The 25,379-nt window shown below is 50.2% G+C and overlaps 2 protein-coding genes across 4 annotated transcripts in view; one reads left to right on the top strand and one right to left on the bottom strand.

The window, feature by feature from the left end:
* Positions 1–23,862, top strand: part of LOC140430568 (uncharacterized) — a 230,938-nt gene extending 207,076 nt beyond the window's left edge. For both annotated transcript variants that reach the window (XM_072518130.1, XM_072518131.1), the window contains exon 8: positions 23,690–23,862. In XM_072518130.1, coding sequence (XP_072374231.1) covers positions 23,690–23,723 — 34 coding nt within the window. In that variant the 3' untranslated portion in view covers positions 23,724–23,862. The remainder of the gene's footprint in view (positions 1–23,689) is intronic.
* LOC140430567 (dipeptidase 1-like) overlaps positions 1–25,379 on the bottom strand; it is an 86,004-nt gene that overhangs the window by 4,557 nt on the left and 56,068 nt on the right. The window contains exons 6-9 of one of the 2 annotated variants that reach the window (XM_072518123.1): positions 23,653–23,829; positions 8,427–8,511; positions 8,263–8,338; positions 8,033–8,168 (exon numbers count right to left, since the gene is read on the bottom strand). In XM_072518123.1, coding sequence (XP_072374224.1) covers positions 8,033–8,168; positions 8,263–8,338; positions 8,427–8,511; positions 23,653–23,829 — 474 coding nt within the window. The remainder of the gene's footprint in view (positions 1–8,032; positions 8,169–8,262; positions 8,339–8,426; positions 8,512–23,652; positions 23,830–25,379) is intronic. The other variant, XM_072518124.1, reaches the window with a different exon arrangement.

Here is a 25,379-nt window from a genome sequence, read left to right on the forward strand (position 1 = left end):
AGCATAGTGGGTGTATGTAGAAGCCAGGTATTTCAAATACAACTAGTATAGGTAAAAGATAGCTGTCTAAGCATAAATATTAAGCCCCAGTTTTAAATACCCATTTATACATCATAATTTACTTTTACTGTGGTCCGTTCTGTTAAATGCATATTTTCAAAGTCAGTGTGACATTAAAACAGCACAATTGCAAGACAATTTGACACTGCTTGTGCTAATTGTCAAGGACAAGGACTGAATACCATAGCAACATGAAGGCACCATTGTCCACAATGCAGATAACAGCTAAGCTTGCTTAAAACCAGTCTATTGCTGGTAAAGATTAGCAGAATATCACATTCCATAACATGTAGACATGAAACAATTAAAAGCTGATGTTGCACATTGAAGATGGACGGCTTGCCACCAAATCAAATGTGTTTGAGTCTAACCCAAACCAATTAGGATTATATTGGGGTGTGATTAGATGACTTAAGACAGATATGAAAGTGTATAACTGAAAAGTTTCCGCCCGCCATTTTAGGCTTTGTCTTTTGGGGGTTCTGTCAGTCTGTCAGTCTGTGTCAGTGATGTAGTGTACTTTTGACTTTGAGTTTCAGTTTAGCTGAAGATTAGCTTTCTCTCTCTCTTTTCATGTTTCATTGCCAGACTTTGACCTTTTAAAAGTTACTTTCGAGCTGTCTGCCTAAGCAAAAAGATAATGGGCGAAATTCTCCGCCAACGGCGCGATGTCCGCCGACTGGCGCCAGAAACGGCGCCAATCAGACGGGCATCGCGCCGGACCAAAGGTGCGGAATGCTCCGCATCTTTGGGGGCCGGGCCCCAACATTGAGGGGCTAGGCCGACGCCGGAGGGATTTCTGCCCCGCCAGCTGGCGGAAATGGCGTTTGTTGCCCCGCCGGCTGGCGCGGAAATGCGGCGCATGCGCGGGAGCGTCAGCGGCCGCCGACAGTTTCCCGCGCATGCGCAGTGGGGAGAGTCTCTTCCACCTCCGCCATGGTGGAGGCCGTGGCGGAGGCGGAAGGGAAAGAGTGCCCCCACGGCACAGGCCCGCCCGCGGATCGGTGGGCCCCGATCGCGGGCCAGGCCACCGTGGGGGCACCCCCCGGGGTCAGATCGCCCCGCGCCCCCCCAGGACCCCGGAGCCCGCCCACACCGCCTGGTCACGCCGGTAAATACCAGCTTTGATTTACGCCGGCGGGACAGGCAATTTCTGGGCGGGACTTCGGCCCATCCGGGCCGGAGAATTGAGCGGAGGGTCCCGCCAACCGGCGTGGCCCGATTCCCGCCCCCGCCCAATCTCCGGTACCGGAGACTTCGGCGGGGGCGGGGGCGGGGGGTCGGAGAATGACGCCCAATGTCTGTAATTCTCTGAAAGCTTCGAATTGTCTACGAATTGCCTTTTAAATTAATTTCAAATTGTAATCAAGCAACTACAAATAAAACAATTCTTTTTGGCACCTAAGAAGTTTTAACTGAAGTTTCTGCTGAGTCCCAGTATTCGCAAAGTGCTACTGGTAACCGAATAGCAGAAATTATATAAATTCCTTCAACTTTACACAGTCGAATAATACTAGGAATCCAACAACTTGGCATAGTCCCAAAATATTACAAGTCTTACAACTTGTCGTATTGCGCCAGGACTTTGATTCATCAACTAAGCTTCCCCCAAACTTGGCGTAGTTCGGCAGGTTAAGATCCCTTCAAATTAAAGATTCTCAACAATTGGCGAGCCAGCCAGGAGTTAACATTCTTTCAAATACAAGATTCTAACATTGGCGAGCCAGCCAGGAGTTAAGATTCTTTCAATTACAGATTCCTACAGTGTACCTACACCTGGAGGACTGCAGCGTTTCAAGAAGGCAACTCACCACCACCTTCTGAAGGGCAACTAGGGATGGGTAATAAATGCTGATCTAACCAGCAAAGCACATAGCCCGTAAATGAACTTTAAAAAAAAAAATGCCTCGACCAGGGAGGTGATCGAGCGGTGCATCAATAGCGTGAAGATGCATTTCAGGTGCCTGAACCGCTCGGGGGCTCCTCCAGTATAATGCCAAGTGGGTCTCCCACGTCATGATGGCCTGCTGCGTCCTCCACAACATCGCGCAGCAGAGGAATGCCAGGCCTCGTCCGACAAAGGATGCGGAGGAGGAACAGGATGGGCAGAGCATGGGGCCCAGGCAGCCGCTGGAGGTTGCACAACATGTTCACCAAGGCTGCTGCGTATTGGACACTCTAATCGGCGCCAGGGTCAATGACTAAGGGGCCTGGCCACCGGCGGTTTGACCGTCCCGACTTGCCCCATCCGCCTCATCCAATCATCCCCCCCAGTCTTCAGTCTTCCGGCACCTGCATCTCCCTCCATGCTTCCTACCTGCCGCACTGGGTTGGCAGTATCAGCGGGTCTGGACAATGGGATGGAGGATGATGGCGATGTGCTTTGCGATGAGCTCTGGTGCTCCGCATCGATGAATGCAATCTGATGTCTGCCCTCGGTAGCACTCTCCACCGTCCGTCCAGGTGATCCCTACATGCGTGCTGATCAGCCCATCGCATGATCCCATCAAACCCCTAGGGAAGCGGTGGTGGAGACAGGTAAAGGGACAGCGTCCAATGGTTGCCCTGACCTGTGCCTCGGCCACCGCCCTCACAGAGTGCCCCAGGCCTTGGACAGCTTGATCCATGGCTGATTCTGTCGCACCCAAAGCCTCTACTGCGGATGCCACCCATGCAGTATTGGCTAGGGTGGCATGCATTGTCAGCACCACCTCCTGACCCTGCAGACAGTTGGACTTCTCCAACTGCACCTACATGTGCTGGATGTTTTCTGACAGCCCCTCATGTAGTCCCGCCTCTGTGCCTGATGGGACATTGATGGGACCGCCGTTTCCAGAAGCCAGAGACCCGGTAGCTAGTCCCTGGATCCGGCCGCCTTCCGACCTTCCGCCTCCTCGTGTGTTCCTACCTGCACCTGATGTACCACAGTATGTGTGTGGTGTGCACCAGATAGTGTCCCTGGAGTCTCTTCGCTAACATGCCCAATTGAGGTTGCTGTCTCTGGGTTGCTGGAGGGTATTGGTGACAACAATGCCGAGAAGTTGTTGTTGTCCCTGGACATGTCCACTTGGGTTTTGTGGGGTTGCAGCTGGGGCCTGTGTTGCCAGCAGGTTCCACCTCATCGCCAGATCAGTCTTTGAATTGTGGCTGGGGGTAGGGGACGCCAGATGGCCCTGTCTCATCGTCAGGTGATCTTGCAAGACCCCATCTGGTTCGCTAGTGTCCTTTGGAGAAGGAAATCTGCCATCTGACCTACATGTGACTCCAGACCCACAGCAAAATATTGACTCTTCTGTCTGTATCAACAGAGATCCTATTCTAAGAATTTTTTGTTTATCTGAAACATAAAGCTAATCACAATAGTTCTTTCAGAAATTAAATATGCTCAATTTTCTAAAGATCACCAATAAACAGTAATAAAATAGATTGAGATATATGGGCAGGATTCTCCGTTGATTGGTCAGATCGCAAAGCTCCGACACCTCGGGAGTGGCATCAATGTAGTCCGGAACGCATATACAGTAAACACCGTTTGACATTATTAGCGGGCCTGACCCAGTATTCTCTGGGGCCTGCAATTCACCGTCTCCGATGGGCCGAGTTCCCGACGGCGCGGTTCGGTTGTGCTTTGAAAAATCATGAAACTGATGAGGGAGAAAGAGAGAGAGCGAGGAAGAAGGACAGAGAGAGGCCTGACTGTGGGCTGCTGGGCCAGAGACTGACCGGGCTGGCTGGGGTTAGGGGGCCCTGCCAAGGCCGGTGGGACGGGGAGGGTGGGTGAATGGGCCGTGTGGCCCGGGTGAACCCCCAAGGGACTGGTGTGTCCTGGCATGGACCGCCATTTCCGTGGCCTCGAAGGCCATTTTCCTGCATATCTCACAGACCACCCACCTTGGCCCTTTGTTCAGCAGAGTGACACCGGCCGTATGGGTGCCTCCATCCCCGCACCCCACCCTCCACCACTCCCCACCTGGCCGCCACCCGTCGTCAGGGCACCAGGTGGTCCACTCAAGGGCAATGCCCACTGTAGCACCTATGGGTGCAACGGCAGGGGCCGCGGAGCGTACCGTTGGCAAGGGCAATGCCAGCCCTGACATCGGACGGGTGCCAGGGCCAGATGCCCCACCCACAGTGCCGCACACCGACGGAGATGGGGGGGGTGGGGGGGGGACATATGTGGGCAGAGCCCGCAGTGTCAATCAGGGCCATGTAGCCTGGTGGACCTGGTTGGGTACGGGGGTATGGGCCATGCTAACACATTGGCCTTTCACCCCCTGTACACAATGGATATTGGAATTCAGCCAGCAATGGTGGCCTTCCTGCTGCTCGCCGCAGTCCTGGGGGATGTCCTGCGGCTGTACGAGCTGGAGCTGCTCAAGGAGGAGGAAGCTGCAGCAGCGGAGCGTACAGCAGCGGAGCGTGCAGCAGCGGAACCTGCCCCAGAGGAACAGGAGGCAGCCGCCTAGGGTGGAGAGCTGGCCAACAGGCCAAGGAGGTGGAGGAAGTGCAAAGGAGGTGCCGCATGAAGCCTTGTGTGTACTGGTAGCGCCTGTCATTCGAGGACCTGCCTGACCGGGCATGCCATTGAAGACTCCGGCTGAGCAGAGAGACCACGGTGGTATGGGGGAAAACACCCGCTCCGGGGTCCCTCAAGGTGGCGGTCGCCTTGAACATTTATGCGACGGGGTCCTTCCAGGTGCTGACTAGGGACCTGTCCGGGATCTCTCGGACCTCGGTGTACAGGTGCATCTGCACTGTTCACGGAGACCCTATACGCCCCGTCGACACAATACATACATTTCAATGTGGACCGAGCCTACCTTGATGCCACGTTTCACCGACATGCCCTGGGTCCAGGGGGTGATTGGCGGGGTGCATGTCACCCGACGGGCATCTGCAGATGAAAGGCCGCTCTACACAAACCGAAAGGGGTTCCACTCGATGAACGTCCAGCTGATAAGACCACCAGCTGCGCATCATACAGGTCTGCGCCCGCTCCTGGCCAGTGTGCATGGCACCTTCATCCTGGCACATTCGACGATTGCTGACATGTTTGAGATGCCACCCCCCTCCGGTTGGGGTGTTAGCTCCTGGGCCACAGGGGTTGTGGGTGATGACGCCTATCTGGAGGCCACAGAATGATGCGGAGGCCCACGACAATGATGCCCATGCAACGACCAGGAGCATGATCGAGCGGTGCTTTGGCCTCTTGAAGATCCGGTTCATGTGCTTGGACCGCTGTGGATGGGCCCTCCAGTATGATGCGGAGAGGGTTGCCCGCATTGTGGCGGCCTGCTGCGTCCTCCACAACATCGCGCAGCAGAGGAGTGAGGTGCTGGAGGAGGCGGATGAACACCAGTCCTCGTTCGATGAGGGGGATGCAGGAGAGGGCGAGGATGGGCAGGACATGGGGCCCAGGCAGGCACAGGAATGCACACAGGAAGCTCTGATCGCCTCCAGGTTCACCGACTAGAGAGGTAAACTGGTCAGGGGCGTGGACACTGCATCCCACCACCACGCACCCCCCCCCCCCCCCCCCACCCCGGACACCCCCACACCTGCAACCCCCTCCATGATACATACCTGCGCGGGCCCTGGGTTCGCCCTGGGGTCTTGTCCATGGGATGGAGGATGATGACAACCTTCTCTGCGATAAGCTCTGGTGCTCCACATTGTATGACAGCGTTTGACTCCTGCCCATGGTAGCACTTTCCACCGTCCACCTGGGTGATCCCTGCATATGAGCTGGCCATTCCATCACACGGTCCCATCGGATCCCTGGGGTGACGGTGGTGGGGACGATCGGGGGTGGGGGGAGCCCAGGCCACCCACAACATCCGCCCATTTCTACCCCCACACCCTCTCTCTGGCCAGACCAGCTCACCCCCACACCCATCTGCCAGGTTGTAACAGTGGGAACAAATATTTAATGTGACGGAAAATATACAGAGTCATGCCCTAGCCCCTATTACTAAACTGCCCTGCACCCATGCCAACTTAACTGGTTGATATGTTATATATGTTGGATTAGCACAGACTGCAACTCGACGCAGTATCACTTGAAAACAGGCTTCCAACGCTGTAGATGGTTCAACACTGCTTTATTGAACTTGCCGAGTAATGTACACAGTTCGCTGTCGGTCGGCACTCTATTAATCTAAGCTTGCTAACCTTGGTCTGGCTTGCCCAGACTTGCTCTGTGCCATGTGTAGTAGGTGCCGACTGTACATTGCACCCTGACTGTTGCTACAGCTATCACCAGTACGAAGAGGCCGAGCCTTCCTGCCTCGTGTGTTTTATACTGGTAATGTACCCTGTAGTGTCCTGCCGGGTGATTGGTTGTTCTGTATTCTGTGTGGTGATTGGTTCCTGTGTGTGTCCATCGCTGCCTGTCTGTATCTCATTATGAACATGAGTGCATATTATGACACTGGTGTCTAACTTTCTACCCTTACTGGCCCTAACGCTACATCTAGGTGGTTCCCCAGATGGTACAGCAGGAGTGAGGCGGCCTGCTATGATTCCCGTCCAGTGACATGGGTCCCTGTTGGCGGCCGTCTTTTGGGACAACCATGCCTGGATAGGCTGCTGCTCGGGTATCCAAGGTGGCTTGGTGCCACCCTGTTCTGCCCACTTCTCACCAGATGTACCAGGGACAGGAGGGGGTGGGGGCAGTCCAAGGTGCTGCGGTGTTCCGGCACCTCCACTGTGGGAGTCACTGGCGAGGGCCCCACCACCTCCTCCTCCCTAGGCGTGCCCATGGGACGGGGGTGCCAGTGGAGCTATCCCCTGAGGCCTCTCCACCACCTGCCGCTGTCAGTTGTGGAGGCCTGATCTGGTCTCGACTAGGGTCTGCATGCTCGCAGCCATTGAGCACAGGGAGTGGATTATCACCACCTGGGACTGCACCACATTACGCTGCAACTGTGCCATCACGTTCTGGGTATGTGTCACATCAGCCAGTGACTGCGCCACCACCCTATGTGTCTGCACCACATCTTGGCCTTGGAAATGTCACCGACGTTCACAGCCGTGGCCTGCTGTGTGTGATTGGGCCACACTCAGAAGCACCGCTGCAATTTCCAGGTGGTTCTGGCACATGGCTGCCTGTGAGGCGGCAACCCTGTCCTGGGCCTCATTCAGCACCTGCACAGAATGCCCCAGGCCTTGGATATGCTGATCCATAGCCGCAACCCTTACCCCCCAGTGCGTCCACCGCAGGCATCTCCAGCTTGGCATCAGTGAATCTTGGTGCCGCTCTCCTCGCTGCCACCTTGTTGACTGGTATGGTGTGTGTTGGGGAGCAAAGTATATGCGGCTGCAGCTTGTCAGCCTCCTACGTGTCAATCTCGGACCAGGCGAATCCGGCACCATTTTTCATTGGAATTGTTTGTGTTCCACGTGGCGCCGGTGCTAGCCCCTTAATGATAGCTGAATCGGTCCAGGTGCGGCACCAGTTTTGCTATCGTGGAACTCCACGAATCCTGCACCGGTGTCAACACTTCGTTTCAGGAACGGAGAATTCTGCCGATTTTGTCTACTATTCTGTATACACTGAGTTTCAATGTTCATTATGCTGGTGTTGGGACTAATCAGGAAGTCACCCTGTTGTATTTACAAACTTGTGACTGACTACAGAGCAACAGGCATAATTCTGGAGCAAGTTCTGCACCAAAGATATAAAGAAATTCAAAGAAGGAATTGCTCCTGAAAGAACAATGATTACCAGAATTACCAGAAATAATATCAACAGCCACTCAAGGACCTTCGTTCGAAAACGGCTTCACATTGGGTTTGAGAGAAATTTGGGCTCAATGAAGAAATAAATAGCTTGCATTAAAGATTCTATGAAAATGCAACTTTGTTTGTAATGGGTATTGTTATAATTTCTAATTAACCAGATAGAGCTTATGCATCTAATACATAATAATGGAACACAGTTATGTGAACCTGTTTACAATAAATTGCTCACATCTTCAGCTTCCTTAAAAACCCGTAGAAAGTTTAAACCAAGCATCTTCTTAATGTCATTGTCAGTCCAGTTACGCCGCAGAAGCTCAGCAACTAAAGCCGGATATTTTGAAACATCTTCTAGCCCAGTAGGACCCCTTGTAAAACAAAAGAAGAGAGTTTAATGTTTGTTCTGCTTCAACAAAGATATAATTCTAGGTCTAAAATCAGAATCAACTACCATCTAGGTACCTCTCAAAACCATCAAAGTCGCTGCCAATGCCCACGTGATCTGCACCAGCCATATTTCGGATGTGGTCAAGGTGGTCTAAAATTAGAACAGTAAATAATTTAGACAAATACACAGAGAATTTCAGCTGCTCTTATCATTCAAAATGGTCACAGATCATACTAACCTGCCACTTGGGATAAGGTAGCAGTTCCCTTACAAGAAATAAAATTAGGATAAAAATTGACCATCACAATGCCGGAATTGTTTGCCTGAAAAATAAACAAAGCAGAGAATTTGTGCAACTATACAGTGTGGTGTTCTTTGTGTTGCTTATTTCAGGATGGTTGGCGTAGTGTTCACAAAGACCACAAAATAGCTTTAACATAAACAAAGCTATAAATTTATTAACACTACTAACTTGGATTCGACACGTACTCCTAAAGAATGCACAGTTGGTTAATAACATCTAAAAGATTCTCATCTACAGCTCATCTCACTACTGGTTTAAACTATGATCTACACACACTTACACTATCTGTACTTCTGACTCTCACTAGCTAACTCCTGCACACACTCTCCCGGACTCTCCCCCAAGGCTTAGCACCATTGCCTTACATAGTTGTAACTGTAGCTCCCTCTAGTGGCTACTCTCGACACTCCATTAACCCTTGCAGTGCTTAAAGTTCTGATAATACCACATACAGGACACCGGAATTAATTTTAATATTTTTAAGTTGGTATGATTAGTGCCATAGCTAACACCCTCCAGACCAGGCAACATCCTGGTAAACCTCCTCTGCACCCTCTCCAAAGCCTCCACCTTCTGGTAGTGTGGCGATCAGAATTGTGCGCAATATTCCAAGTGCAGCCGTACCAACACTCTATACAACTGTACCATGACTTGCCAGTTTTTATGCTCGATGTCCCGTCCAGTGAAGGCAAGCATTACATATGCTACACATTTAGACCTCTAAAGAATAAAGCACCCAATGTGTCAAATTAACTATTTAACTAATGTATGATAAACCAAAGACATGCTAAAGGCACGTTTGCCTTTATCCTGAAAATCAAGTACAAGAAAAGATAAGTCTTGCTACAATTGGATAGGGCTTTGGTTAGTCCAAACTTGGAGTACTCTGTTTGCCTTGGGGGCGATACAGTGAAAGTTCACCAAAATGATTCCTGAGAAGACAGGGTTGTTCCACGATGAGAGGCTGAATACATTGTGCCTATATTCTCTCTAGGTTTAGAAGAATTAGTTTAAAAAAAAAATTTTAAGTGCCCAATTCTTTTTTCTTCCCAACTAAGGGGAAATTTAGCGTGGCCAATCCATCTACCTGCACTCCTTTGGGTTGTGGGGGTGAGACATACGCAGACATGGGGAGAATATGCAAACTCCACATGGACAGTGACCCAGAGCTGGGATCGAACCCAGATCCCGGCGTCGCGAGGCACAGTGCTAGAATGAGAGTTGATCTCATTAAAACATCCAAGATTCTGAAGGGACTTGACATAATGGGCAGAGGTTGGTTTATCTGGCTGGGAAATCTAGTACATTGTGGCACAGCCTCACAAAAAGGGGTTGATGATTTAGGACGGAGATGAGGAGAATAAGTGCAGTGAAGCTTGTCTGCCTTTGAGGGTTGTGTATGTTTCATTGTTCAGTTTATTTAAGGTGGAATCAATAGATTATTATCTCAGGATCAACGGATACGGGGAGTAGACAGAAAAGAAGAGTTGAGGTAGAACATTAGCCAGGATCATATTTAATGGTGAAGCACGGTCGAGGGGCTGAATGATCTACGCCTGCCTCTATTTCTTATGTTCATGTTCTTTTAACAGCCAACATTTGTAATGCTGCTGTGGTAAATTATTGCCTGTAAGGCATAAGATGATGCACTTAAATTATAGCGCATCCGTTATGCAAGTTGATGGACATACAACAAATCCGTTATGGAAAGAGTAACTTCATATGGTGCAAGAGGCAGGGCAGGGTCTTCCAAAAGTGTAACCACTGATCATTATGGTACCACACTCTGGACCACAAGCGATGTCACAATTTCCCTCCGTCATTGGATAGTTTCTTCCAGGTGCGAAAATCAATGCTTAGGACCCTCATGCTACACTTGCAAATAACCTTGAAATGGAGCTTTGGGTCTCCTAATGGTCTTCAGGCTCTGGCGACCATGCCACACATAAATTCCTTGGATATGCATGCACCTTCCATCCTGCAAATGTGCCTGTGTAAGCAAAGTCACCTATGCTTAATGAATGCCAATGTATTTGGGAGATTTGCCATTGAGAGGACTGCCGCATTTGTGATTTTGTCCTTCCATAAAATGCCCAGAATGCACTGCAAATAACAAAAATGGAACTTTTTGCACTTCCTTTCTTGCTAGTTCTCAATCCATTTTATTTCACAGCTACATAAGAAGTGCTGAGAACACAGGCCTCATAAGTTAGTAACTTGCCTCTTAAGTGTTATTCCATGTTGTTCCATGCATGTGTCATGAGTCAACCAAAGGTAGCAGCTGCTTTCCTTATGCATATATCAATTTCTGTATCATAGAAAGGTGGCCATTCGGCTCATCGAGTCTGCACCGGCCCTTGGAAAGAGCACCCCACTTAAGCCCACACCTCCACCCTATCCCCGTAACCCAACCTCACCTTTTTGGACACTAAGGGCAATTTATCATGGCCAATCCACCTAACCTGCAAATCTTTGGACTGTGGGAGGAAACCGGAGCACCCGGGGGAAACCCACAGACAGTGACCCAAGCCAGTTTTGAACCTGGGACCCTGGAGCTGTGAAGCAACTGTGCTAACCACTGTGCTACCGTGCTGCCCAAGAAACAGATTATCTGTGATCGTGAACCCAAGGTAGTAGAATTTTCGAACCACTTCCAGCAGTGTTATTTAATGTGATAATGCATCTTACTACAGCATTTAACGTATTGAGCAGAGCAAGGGGCTCTAGAAGACTTTGTAGAAATTTGCTGCCCACCAAAGCTCCTCTGTCTGATCTGATCCTTTCATGACAACATGCACTGTACTGCATAGTTTTATGGTGCTACTTTCGACAGTTTCAGGGTGAAGAATGAAGTGAATCAGGGCTGTGTCCTAACCCTCACTTTGTTTGGTATTTTCTTCTCAATGCTCCTGACCTGCAGACATGGAAAGAGTTTCCATGTATACTAGGCAGACAGCAGGCTGTACAATTTATCAAGACTGAAAGTGAAGATAGAAATACAGCATGCCTTAATCAAAGAATTGCAATGCACTGATGATGCCATGCGTCATTGATACAGAAACTCAGCGGCAAAGACTCAGGTTGTCTCTCCCATGCCTGAAAATCCACTACTATAATCATTGATATGACTGGGGAGGATGGATATCAGGACCTGACCTTTTGTTCCCCCCCCCACTTCTTGATTGATTGTAATAGAATTTCTTGTAATTATAAAGATAACAATATTAACTCAGTGCCTGTACTTAACCATTTACGTGCTGATTGCAAAGAACTCAGTCCAACAGACCAGAGTTAAACACAAAAGGGGTTAGTTTTTATACAGCTAGAAAGCCACCCAGGTAAAGATATAGGGCGTCATTCTCCGACCCGCTGGGGGCCGTTGGCCGCTGTGAATCCCGCCCCCGCCGAAGTCTCCGAAGGGAGAAAAGTCGGCGGGGCGTTAATGGCGCCGCTGCCGCGGAGAATGTCACGGGCCTGCGCAAGGCAGCCGATTTTCGGCCTGCCGATATTCTCCCTTCCGGATGGGCCGAAGTCCCGTCGACGTGATGACCGTTCACGTCGACGTGAATTAAACCTCCTTTTCATCGGCGTGACCCGGTGCTCCAGGCTCACGCCGACCAGCGAGGAGGTGAGTGACGGCCTGGGGGGTTGGCTCTGGGCAGGAAATGGCGTGGCCGCAGACTGATTGCGTGAGGAGAGGTGTGTCTCGGCTTGTGTGTGTGTGTGTGTGCGGCGGGGGGGTGGTGGTTAGAGTAGGCTGGGCTCCGGGGGAGTGCCGGGAGGGGGTCCGTGCTGGGGTGGAGGTTGGGGGTTGGGGGGGGGTCCGTGCTGGGGTGGAGGTTGGGGAGGGGGTCCGTGCTGGGGTGGAGGTTGGAGAGGGGGTCCGTGCCGGGGTGGAGGTTGGGGGGGGGGGGGGGTCCGTGCTGGGGTGGAGGTTGGGGAGGGGGTCCGTGCTGGGGTGGAGGTTGGGGGGGGGTCCGTGCTGGGGTGGAGGTTGGGGGGGGTCCGTGCTGGGGTGGAGGTTGAGGAGGGGTCCGTGCCGGGGTGGAGGTTGGGGGGGGGGGTCCGTGCTGGGGTGGAGGTTGGGGAGGGGGTCCGTGCTGGGTTGGAGGTTGGGGAGGGGGTCCGTGCTGGGGTGGAGGTTGGGGGTTGGAGGGGGTCCGTGCTGGGGTGGAGGTTGGGGGTTGGAGGGGGTCCGTGCTGGGGTGGAGGTTGGGGGTTGGAGGGGGTCCGTACTGGGGTGGAGGTTGGGGGTTGGAGGGGGTCCGTGCTGGGGTGGAGGTTGGGGAGGGGGTCCGTGCCGGGGTGGAGGTTGGGGGTTGGAGGGGGTCCGTGCTGGGGTGGAGGTTGGGGGTTGGAGGGGGTCCGTGCTGGGGTGGAGGTTGGGGAGTGGGTACGTGCTGGGGTGGAGGTTGGGGGGGGGTTCGTGCTGGGGTGGAGGTTGGGGGTTGGAGGGGGTCCGTGCTGGGGTGTAGGTTGGGGAGGGGGTCCGTGCCGAGGAGGGTGATGGGAGGGCAAATGAGTTGGTCCACCTGGCCAGGTGCCAGCCTCCAACAGTTGGACCCATGCGGTCCATGCCACCTGGCTGGGGGGAGGAGGGGATATGGGCAATGATGACACGTCGTCGTTCCCCTCCCCCCCACCAGGCCGTCATGTTTTCAGATCGAGGGAGTTAGGTGAGGAGGGAGTAAGGTGCTCCTTTCATTTTGTTTCCGACATTTCCGCAAAGAGTGCGAAGAGAGCCAGGAGTTTACAGGAAGTGTAGCTGACTGGGAGCAGAGTCGGAGGGCGGAGATCTAGTTAGTCCACACAGCAGCTATATTCTTTAAGGTAAGAGGGGATGGAGGCTAGGCCAGTTACATGCTCCTCCTGTAGGATGTGGGTGGTGAGGGATACCACCGGTGTCCCCACTGACTATACCTGCGGGAAGTGCACCCAACTTCAGCTCCTCAAAGACCGTGTTAGGGAACTGGAGCTGAAGCTGGATGAACTTCGGATCATCCGGGAGGCAGAGGGGGTGATTGAGAAGAGTTACAGGGAGGTAACCACACCCAAGGTACAGGACAAGAATAGCTGGGTTACAGTCAGGGGGAAAAAAACAAACAGGCAGACAGTGCAGGGATCCCTCGTGGCCGTTCCCCTTCAAAACAAGTATACCGTTTTGGATGCTGTTGGGGGGGATGACCTACCGGGGGAAGGCCTTAGCGGTCAGGTCTCTGGCACGGAGTCTGGCTCTGGGGCTCAGAAGGGAAGGGGGGAGAATAGAAAAGCAATAGTTGTAGGAGATTCAATGGTTAGGGGAATAGATAGGAGATTCTGTGGTCGCGAGCGAGACTCCCGGAAGGTATGTTGCCTCCCGGGTGCCAGGGCCAGGGATGTCTCAGATCGTGTCTTCAGGATCCTTAAGGGGGAGGGGGAGCAGCCAGACGTCGTGGTGCACATTGGTAACAACGACATAGGTAGGAAAAGGGGTGTGGAGGTAATAAACAAGTTTAGGGAGTTAGGCTGGAAGTTGAAAGCCAGGACAGACAGAGTTGTCATCTCTGCTTTGTTGCCGGTGCCACGTGATAGCGAGGCTAGGAATAGGGAGAGAGTGCAGTTGAACACGTGGCTGCAGGAATGGTGTAGGAGGGAGGGCTTCAGGTATTTGGATAATTGGAGCGCATTCTGGGGAAGGTGGGACCTGTACAAGCAGGACGGGTTGCATCTGAACCAGAGGGGCACCAATATCCTGGGAGGGAGGTTTGCTAGTACTCTTCGGGAGGGTTTAAACTAATTTGGCGGGAATGGGAACCGGATTTGTAGTCCAGCAACTAAGGTAGCCGATATTCAGGACGCCAAAGCATGTAATGAGGCAGTGGGGAAGGGAACACTGACAAAGGAGAGTATTTGCAGGCACGGAGATGGGTTGAAGTGTGTATACTTCAACGCAAGAAGCATCAGGAATAAGGTGGGTGAACTTAAGGCATGGATCGGTACTTGGGACTACGATGTGGTGGCCATCACGGAAACTTGGATAGAAGAGGGGCAGAAATGGTTGTTGGAGGTCCCTGGTTATAGATGTTTCAATAAGATTAGGGAGGGTGGTAAAAGAGGTGGGGGGGTGGCATTATTAATTAGAGATGGTATAACAGCTGCAGAAAGGCAGTTCGAGGAGTATCACCCTATTGAGGTAGTATGGGTTGAAGTCAGAAATAGGAATGGAGCAGTCACCTTGTTAGGAGTTTTCTATAGGCCCCCCAATAGTAGCAGAGATGTGGAGGAACAGATTGGGAAACAGATTTTGGAAAGGTGCAGAAGTCATAGGGTAGTAGTCATGGGCGACTTTAACTTCCCAAATATTGAGTGGAAACTCTTTAGATCAAATAGTTTGGATGGGGTGGTGTTTGTGCAGTGTGTCCAGGAAGCTTTTCTAACACAGTATGTAGATTGTCCGACCAGAGGAGGGGCAATATTGGATATAGTACTGGGTAATGAACCAGGGCAAGTGATAGATTTGTTAGTGGGGGAGCATTTTGGAGATAGTGACCACAATTCTGTGACTTTCACTTTAGTAATGGAGAGGGATAAGTACGTGCAACAGGGCAAGGTTTACAATTGGGGGAAGGGTAAATACGATGTTGCCAGACAAGAATTGAAGTGCATAAGTTGGGAACATAGGCTGGCAGGGAAGGACACAAGTGAAATGTGGAACTTGTTCAAGGAACAGGTGCTACGTGTCCTTGATATGTATGTCCCTGTCAGGCAGGGAAGAGATGCTCGAGTGAGGGAAGCATGGTTGACAAGAGAGGTTGAATGACTTGTTCAGAGGAAAAAGGTGACTTATGTAAGGCTGAGGAAACAAGGTTCAGACAGGGCATTGGAGGGATACAAGATAGCCAGGAGGGAACTGAAGAAAGGGATTAGGAGAGCTAAGAGAGGGCATGAACAATCTTTGGCGGGTAGGATCAAGGAAAACCCCAAGGCCTTTTACACATATGTGAGAAATATGAGAATGACTAGAGCGAGGGTAGGTCCGATCAAGGACAGTAGCAGGAGATTGTGTATTGAGTCTGAAGAGATAGGAGAGGTCTTGAATGAGTACATTTCTTCTGTATTTACAAATGAGAGGGGCGATATTGTTGGAGAGGACAGTGTGAAACAGATTGGTAAGCTCGAGGAAATACTTATTAGGAAGGAAGATGTGTTGGGCATTTTGAAAAACCTGAGGATAGACAAGTCCTCCGGGCCTGACGGGATATATCCAAGGATTCTATGGGAAGCAAGAGATGAAATTGCAGAGCCGTTGGCAATTATCTTTTCGTCCTCACTGTCAACAGGGGTGGTACCAGGGGATTGGAGAGTGGCGAATGTCGTGCCCCTGTTCAAAAAAGGAACTAGGGATAACCCTGGGAATTACAGGCCAGTTAGTCTTACTTCGGTGGTAGGCAAAGTAATGGAAAGGGTACTGAAGGATAGGATTTCTGAGCATCTGGAAAGACACTGCTTGATTAGGGATAGTCAGCACGGATTTGTGAGGGGTAGGTCTTGCCTTACAAATCTTACTGAATTCTTTGAGGAGGTGACCAAGCATGTGGATGAAGGTAAAGCAGTGGATGTAGTGTACATGGATTTTAGTAAGGCATTTGATAAAGTTCCCCATGGTAGGCTTCTGCACAAAGTAAGGAGGCATGGGATAGTGGGAAATTTGGCCAGTTGGATAACGAACTGGCTAACCGATAGAAGTCAGAGAGTGGTGGTGGATGGCAAATATTCAGCCTGGATGCCAGTTACCAGTAGTGTACCGCAGGGATCAGTTCTGGGTCCTCTGCTGTTTGTGATTTTCATTAATGACTTGGATGAGGGAGTTGAAGGGTGGGTCAGTAAATTTGCAGACGATACGAAGATTGGTGGAGTTGTGGATAGTAAGGAGGGCTGTTGTCGGCTGCAAAGAGACATAGATAGGATGCAGAGCTGGGCTGAGAAGTGGCAGATGGAGTTTAACCCTGAAAAGTGTGAGGTTGTCCATTTTGGAAGGACAAATATGGATGCGGAATACAGGGTTAACGGTAGAGTTCTTGGCAATGTGGAGGAGCAGAGAGATCTTGGGGTCTATGTTCATACATCTTTGAAAGTTGCCACTCAAGTGGATAGAGCTGTGAAGAAGGCCTATGGTGTGCTCGCGTTCATTAACAGAGGGATTGAATTTAAGAGCCGTGAGGTGACGATGCAGCTGTACAAAACTTTGGTAAGGCCACATTTGGAGTACTGTGTCCAGTTCTGGTCGCCTCATTTTAGGAAGGATGTGGAAGCTCTGGAAAAGGTGCAAAGAAGATTTACCAGGATGTTGCCTGGAATGGAGAGTAGGTCTTACGAGGAAAGGTTGAGGGTGCTAGGCCTTTTCTCATTAGAGCGGAGAAGGATGAGGGGCGACTTGATAGAGGTTTATAAGATGATCAGGGGAATAGATCGAGTAGACAGTCAGAGACTTTTTCCCCGGGTGGAACACACCATTACAAGGGGACATAAATTTAAGGTGAAAGGTGGAAGATATAGGAGGGATATCCGAGGTAGGTTCTTTACCCAGAGAGTAGTGGGGGCATGGAATGCACTGTCTGTGGAAGTAGTTGAGTCGGAAACATTAGGGTCCTTCAAGCAGCTATTGGATAGGTACATGGATTACGGGAAAATGATATAGTGTAGATTTATTTGTTCTTAAGGGCAGCACGGTAGCATTGTGGATAGCACGGTTGCTTCGCAGCTCCATGGTACCAGGTTCGATTCCGGCTTGGGTCGTTGTCTGTGCGGAGTCTGCGCGTCCTCCCCGTGTCTGCGTGGGTTTCCTCCGGGTGCTCCGGTTTCCTCCCACGGTCCGGAGATGTGCGGGTTGGGTGAATTGGCCAATGATAAATTGCCCTTAGTGTCCAAATTGCCCTTGGTGTTGGGTGGAGGTGTTGAGTTTGGGTGGGGTGCTCTTTCCGGGGGCTGGTGCGGACTCGGGGGGCCGAGTGGTCTCCTTCTGCGCTGTGGGTTCGATGATAATCTATGATTAATCTAGGACAAAGGTTCGGCACAACATCGTGGGCCGAAGTGCCTGGTCTGTGCTGTATTTTCTATGTTCTATGTCGTCGTTCCCCTCCCCCCCACCAGGCCGTCATGTTTTCAGATCATCCAGCGATGTTGGCCGCCGTGGTGGCAGCCGCTCATGTCTATGTTGCCCTGGATGAGGAGGAGGAGGAGGAGGAGGAGGAGCGTGCCAGAGAGGCGGCCCAGGCTGCCGCAGAGGGGCAGGCGGCAGCCGCCCAGGCTGGAGGGACACCTGACCGACAGGACGAGGAGGGGGAGGAGGACGTCGCGGCCCCACGGCAACGGAGGCACCCGAGGGCGCCCCGTGTGTACCGGCCCCGCCAGTCATACCAGGACCTCACGGACCGGGAATGCAGGAGGAGACTCCGGATGAGCCGGGAGACCGTGGCACACATCTGCCACCTGCTGGCACACCTGTCACCGCGTGGCACTGGCGGGGGACAACCTCTCCCCATGTCCGTCAAGGTTACGGTGGCCCTGAACTTTTATGCAACGGGGTCATTCCAGGCACCGAGTGGGGACCTGTCCGGCATATCGCAGACATCGGTGCACCGGTGCATCCGGGCAGTGACAGATGCCCTTTATGCCATGGCGCACCGCTACATCCGCTTCCCCGTAGACCGGGCCAGCCAAGATGCCCGGGCCGTGGGCTTCTCTGCCGTGGCCGGGTTCCCCATGGTCCAGGGCGCGATCGATGGGATGCACGTCGCCGTGCGGCCACCTGCAGATAACAGGGCCGTGTTCACTAATATAAAGGGGACCTACTCGATGAACGTACAGGTGGTCTGCGACCACCGCATGATGATCCTGCACGTCTGCGCCCGTCACCCAGGTAGTGTACACGACTCATTCGTGTTGTCGCGGTCATCCATCCCCGGCATGTACAAGGGACGCCATCCCCGGCTGAGGGGCTGGTTGCTGGGCGACAGGGGCTACCCATTGCGATCGTGGCTGATGACGCCTATACGGAGGCCACGCAATGAGGCGGAGAACCGCTACAATGATGCCCATGTAGCGACAAGGGGAGTGATCGAGAGGTGCTTTGGCGTGCTGAAGATGCGTTTCAGGTGCCTGGACCTCTCTGGGGGCGCCCTCCAGTATCGGTCAGATAGGGTCGGCCGCATCATTGTGGTGTGCTGCGTCCTGCACAACATAGCCCAGCAGAGGGACGATGTGCCGCAGGCAGAGGAGGGCGGAGTGGAGGAGCAGCAGGAAGAGGCACAGTCCTCCCCAGATGAGGGGAATGGGGGCAATGGTCAGGGCAGACGGGGTAGACACAGGCGGGTGGCTGTCCACCGTTACCGGCTGGCCCAGCGGGCACGGGACAGACTGATAGACGCCCGCTTCACTGACTAGATGGGCGTGGGAATCGGGTAGTATGGCCACAGACCGCACACCATGGCAACAGCCGACCACCCACACCCCCCACCCATCTACCCACCCAGCACCCTCACCCCCCTCCCCAACCCCACCCACCCCACCTGCATGCACACCACCCCACCCCCCCCCCCCCCCCCATTGCCGATCCACCTGCGGCACAACGGGCCGGGCTCACACAGTTGCGGGTGGACGCGTGTCTATCGCAGGCCATGGAGGATGATGACAACCCGCCTGCGATGAGCTCCTGGCTCTACATCGTTGGACTATGTCTGACCCATGGCCACAGTACCACCATCCACCCGGACCATCCCTGCATGCGGCTGTGACACTGCAGCGCACGGTCCCGTCCTCTGCCCGGGGGATGTTGATGGCGGCCCAGGGGGAAGGGGGCAGACTCACCTGGGGCTGAGGTAAGACCACCCCTCACACACACACTTGCGCTCAACGTACATGACACGCCCGCACACTTTGGACAGAGCACAAAGGCAGCTTCGGTAGGTGTAACATTGACTTTAATAACCAAAGGAGTTCATGCACGTGCCCTAGCCCCTAAAACTCATCTGTGCCCTGCACCCGTGCCAACTTACTCAGTGTCTAATTGTTTGGCCTTACGGGCCCTTTGACTACGTCTACGTGGTTCCCCAGACGGTACAGCAGAACTGGAGGTGGACTCCTGTGATTCCTGCCCTCTGACACTGGATCCCTTTGGCGGCCGTTTCCTGGGGCGTCCTGGCCTAGATGGGCCAGGCTGCGGCCCGGGCGACTGGGATGGCGAGCTGCCAGCCTGTCCTGCCCGTTGCCCACCCGATGCACCTGGGACGGAAGGGGGGGAGTCCGAGGTGTCGCGGTGTACCGGGACCTCCCCTACAGAGGGAGCCAGGACGGACCACACCACCTCCTCCTTCCTCGGGGTGCCCGATGGCCCCCAGGCCTCTACATGGGTGGGGGATGTGAACGGACTGGCCATCCGACGCCCCCCCGACATCTGGCGCTGCCAGTCCTGGAGGCCCGTGCTGGTATCGACAGGGGTCTGCAGGTTTGCAGCCATGGAGCCCAGGGTGTTGGCAAACACTGTCTGTGACAGTGCGACGCCGGCTCGCACATGGCCACTGGCGCCGATGCCCTCAGCGATGGCCTGCTGAGACTGGGCCATGGCCTGCAGAGACTGGGGACATGTCAGGTCACATGTGGCAGCCTTATTAAATTAGTGTCTTTGTTTGCTTTAAACATTTTAAAGAAGTTAAATATAAATTTGTCCAGTCAATGAAATTAAAGATTAATATTACGTGCACATTTCACATCATAATGGCAGCATCAAGGAAGCTGTGGTTATAGGTCAGGGTGTCACCAATTACAATATATGTATGGTGAATCAGTTTAAATATCTATCCCATCAGAAACCATTATTTTCAAAATTCTATAGATATATGTATTTCATCGCTGCCTTATCCCAGTTAGCAAATTGCAGTTATCCTATTAAGCAATTGCAGTGCACTGAAGCCACATTTCCTGCAATGATTATAAAAAATCTTCATTTTACTGTTCATCATAACACAGGATCTGAAATTGCACCTGATTGCTACTCTTTGCTATCAATCATGACATAATCATTCCTTCCATCGACAAAGGAGACTAAGAGATTGATTCAGAGGGGAAAAATAGAGTACGAGAGTAAACTTGTAAGTGACATAAAAGTGGACCATTAAAGCTTATACAAAAATATAAAAAGAAAAAGATGAAGTGAAGAGAAATGTAGGCCCCACAGTCCAAAACCGGAAAATGTACAATAGAGAACAAGAAGATGGCATATCAGTTGAACAACTACTCTAGTCTTTTTTTCACAGAAATGCTAAAGAATCAAGGATCTAGGGAGGAGGAGGAATCAAAGGAAATTAGTATTCCTAGAAAAGTAGTGCTGGAGAAATTAAGGGGATTGAATGCCGATAAATCCCCAGGGCCTGATAATCTACATCCAAGGACACTAAAGGAGATGGCCATGGAAATAATGGGTGCATTGACTGTTATCTTCCAAAATTCAGTAGATTCTGGAATAGTCCTGGCAGTTTGGACAGTGGCAAATGTAACAAATGTAACCCTGCTATTTAAAAAAGGGAAGGAGAAAGAAAACAGGTAATTACAAACTGGTTAATCTAACATCAGTAGTAGGGAAAATGCTAGAGTTTAATATAAAGGATGTGATAACGGGAGACTTAGAAAACATCAACGGGATTAGACAAATTCAACAAGGATTTATGAAAGGGAAATCATGTTTGACAAACCTATTGGAATTGTTTTGAGGACATAGCCAGTAGAACAAATAACGGTGAACCAGTGAATGTGGTGATTTTGGATTTTCAGAAAGCCCCATATAAGATGTTAGTCTGCAAAAAAACCACATGGAATTGGGGGTAATATATTGGCATGGATTGAGAGTTGGTTAGCCAAGGGGAAACCGAGAGTAGGAATATCCAGATCTTTTTCGAAGTGGCAGGCAGTGACTAGTGGGTTCCTGCAGGGATCACTGGTTGTGCCCCCCAGCTAATTGCAATGTATATCAATGATTTGGATGAGGGGACCAAAGGTAATATTTCCATGTTTGCTGACGACATGAAATTTGGCAGGAATGGAGAGACAAGGAAGATGTTAAGAAGCTCCAAGGTGATTTTGAAAGTTGAGTGAGTGGGAAAGTATTAGGCAGATGCAGTAGAAAGTATATAAATGTGAAGTTTTCCACTGTGGATGGAGAAGCAGAATAGCAGAGTGAAAAATTGATAGATTGGGAAATGTTGATGTACAAAGGGACCCGGGTGTCCTAGTACACCAGTCACTGAAAACAAGCATGCAGCAAGCAGGTAGGAAGGCAAATGGTATGTTGGCCATCATTGCAAGAGTACTTGAGTACAGGAGCAAGGATGGCTTACTGCAGTTGTATAGGGCCTTGGTGAGACCATGCCTGGAATAGTAATTTTGGTCTCCTTATGCAGGAAATTATATGCTTTTCATAGAGAGAGTGCAGCAAAAGTTCACCAGACTGATTCCTAGGACGGCAGGAATGTTGTATGAGGATAGATTAGGTCGACTGGGCCTGTATTTTAAAAAATAATAAACTTAAGAGTACCCAATTCAATTTTTCCAATTAAGGGGCAATTTAGCATTGCCAATCCACCTACTCTGCACATCTTTTGGGTTGTGGGGGCGAAACCCACGCAAACACGGGGAGAATGTGCAAACTCCACACTGACAGTGACTCAGAGCTGGGATCGAACCTGGGACCTCGGCACCGTGAGACTGCAATGCTACCACTGCGCCACCGTGCTGCCCTTTTTAAAAATTATTTATTTATTTTTCCAATTAAGGGGCAATTTAGCGTGGCCAATCCACCTAACCACATGTTTGGGTTGTGGGGGTGAAACCCATGCAGACATGGGGAGAATGTGCAAACTCCACACAGACAGTTACCCAGGGTCAGGATTCGAGCCCAGGTCCTCAGCGCCGCAGTCCTAGTGCTATCCACTGTGCCACATGCCGCCCTTGACTGGGCCTGTATTAACTGGAATTTAGAAGAATGAGAGGGGGTCTAATTGAAACATATAAAATTCTGACAGGGCTGGACAGACTAGATGCAAGGAAGTTGTTTCCTCTGGCTGAGGTGTCGAGAACAAGGGATCAAAGTATCAGGATACGAGGCAGGCCAGTTTGGGCTGAGGAGGAGAAAAGTCTTCACTTGGTCGGTAGTTAGCCGATGGAATTCCCTACCACAGAATACCGTGGATGTCTTCATTCAGAAGAAAGATAGATTTCTAGGTTCTAAAGGTGTCAGTGGGAATGGGGAGAGTGCGGGAGCATGGTGTTTAGATAGAGGATGCACCATAATCATATTGAATGGTGGAGCAGGCTCAGAGGGCCTACTCTGCAAGGCTATGATGCATCTCAAGATGCAAACAATATTAAATTGCTCAAAGCCTTGCTTTTAGTTTCTGAATCTCAGACTCTAAATGCTATTCTGTGTGACACACTGCTATCAAATATGGAAACACTTTATGTTTTCATATTTTTCAATAATAATACAGGTAAAATTTGTCTTCAAATAGATGAATAAAGAGTTAAAAAAAGACATTTTCTTGCATCTTTCAGCTCAAAAATGGTTTGCATCATAATGTTGCGCAGCAGAGACAATGGGGCATCTGAGACCTACCGTGTACCTCCTTAAATGAGATTTTAAAATTGAGATATAAACCAAGGCAGTACTGCGGGGGACCACGAATTAGCATGAAATCCGATACAAACATTGAAATAAAGATAGAAAAAGATTAAGAGAGAGCATAAAAAGACAGGAACGAACGGTGAAAACAAGTCACAATTACCATGTCATTTGTTCGAAGGGAAAGTATGCAATTAATTACTTGATGTAACTTTCTGTGGCATGTTCAATGGGCAAATTCAGCAAGTTCCTAAAAATAATTGGGAGACCAAGGGTGAAATTCTGTTTGCGCGAAGAAAGCAGCAAAGTGTTCATAAATTGGCCAACCAATTGTCGAGATTTGGAACTTGTGGCATATCTCTTATACCTGCTGAAGTGGCTGACTAATTTTCACATTAATATCAGCATGCATTGTTCAATTGTCTCTATTCTTTTAGCAAGTTCTGGTTAAATGTATTTATTATTGTAATTGGTAATGTAGAACATGCAAAGTTTGCACATGATTACTCATACCAGCTTACGTAGAACATTATCTTTCACATTTCTGTAGTTGTGGCATAAAGCAAATGCTGAAGAATGACTGAAAATCACAGGAGCAGCTGATACTTCGAGTGCAGCCAACATTGTATCTTCAGAGACATGAGACAGATCAACCAACATTCCCAGGCGGTTCATTTCTTTCACAACTTTCTGGAAAGCACATACAGCAAACATTTAACACAAGTCTAGCATTTCCTTTTCTATATGAACAATAATAACTTGTTTCTATGTAGCTCCTTTAATGTACAAAAGCATTGTAGGGTGCTTTGCAGAAACAGCAGGGTAATGCGGACCCATTGTCTCAGTTATGTTGAAGTAACCATGAAGAGGAGTGACAAGACCTTGGTGAAGGAAATGGATTTTAAGAAGGGTTTTTAAGCTGAAGAGGAAGGTACTGAGTCAGAGGGAAAGAAGACATTCTCACCAATGGCAGGGATAAAAGGAGGAGGAGAGCAACAAGAGGGCAAGGGTGGTGGAGGGAGGGAATGTTGTTATAAAAGTAGGGACAGGTGAGGCCTTGAAACCATGGAACCAACATTATGTATCTTAAAATTGAGGCTCTGAGGGAGCCAAAATGTCCATGGGAAGTAAAAGTTGGTCGGTTTTTAAATAGGCAGTGGACCACTGCCACCCATTTCTGATTAGCTGGTAGCTGAGTAGTCCCAGCAGTACCAGAATTTAGTAGTGGCTGCTCCTGAGATTACACGCAGTCCCCGAGAAGAAAGACAGCATGGATACCGTACTATAAGGTAAGTCTACGCTTTTTGAGTGGGGGGTGGTAAGGATCAAGGACCTGAGAGTTGGGGGTAGGGTTAGTGCATTCTGGAAGCTGGGGGTCACGGGGATTCTCCCAATGCACACAAGGTAATCCACCTAAAGTAAAGGAGACACCCCACTTGATTTCCACCTTTTCACCAGAGAGGGTGAAAAAGGGGTCTGGCCACTTTCCTCCACCTATTATGGTGACTGAGGCAGGATTAGACCCATAATTACCCATAAAGTGGCCAACTAAGGACCTCAAAATGCCAAAGGGTGGATTAGCTGACTCTTTATCCCCCCACCGTATTATCAGGGGTGGCTCAGGCGTAGGTACAGAGGCAGTAGGCTAGACACCGGTCCTATTTTATATGCCCTCCCACAAAAAGATTACCCACCAGGGGTATGTAGAATTCCCCCCTTTGTGTCTGAGTATGTAAAACCAGTCAGAAGACCATCAACAATGTGGAAAAATTGAATTATTTTATGCAAAGCTACATATATTCATCTAGAAAACACAAAAATAATAAGATTACAAAGCAATTGAAAACATTAAATCTACAGAAATTCTTTGTGAAGATAGCTAATGCAATGAAGGTAGAATATTCCATGAATATAATTTATATTATTAAATTAATATTTAAATTTAGAAGCTGAATTGAAAAGTTGCTCAGATAGCATGTAGTGGTGAAAAATGACAATTTAAGCTCGAGTTAACTGCTGTTCACAGTATTCATGAAGGATGGAATCACCTTTAATAAATTTGTTCATGACACCAAGGCATTTGGTTTGGTGACACATTTTGTATAGATTAATAGCATTCAAAAGCATCTGTTCCAACCAAATAATTGAAAATGATTCTGCAATTCATCCATTTGCAAAATATGCAGGAAGGAATTGGAAGAAATGAATTATAAAAGACCCTATAAGAAATTCTCAGTCTA

The sequence above is a fragment of the Scyliorhinus torazame genome, chromosome 10, assembly GCF_047496885.1.
Source record: "Scyliorhinus torazame isolate Kashiwa2021f chromosome 10, sScyTor2.1, whole genome shotgun sequence".
NCBI lineage: Eukaryota > Metazoa > Chordata > Chondrichthyes > Carcharhiniformes > Scyliorhinidae > Scyliorhinus > Scyliorhinus torazame.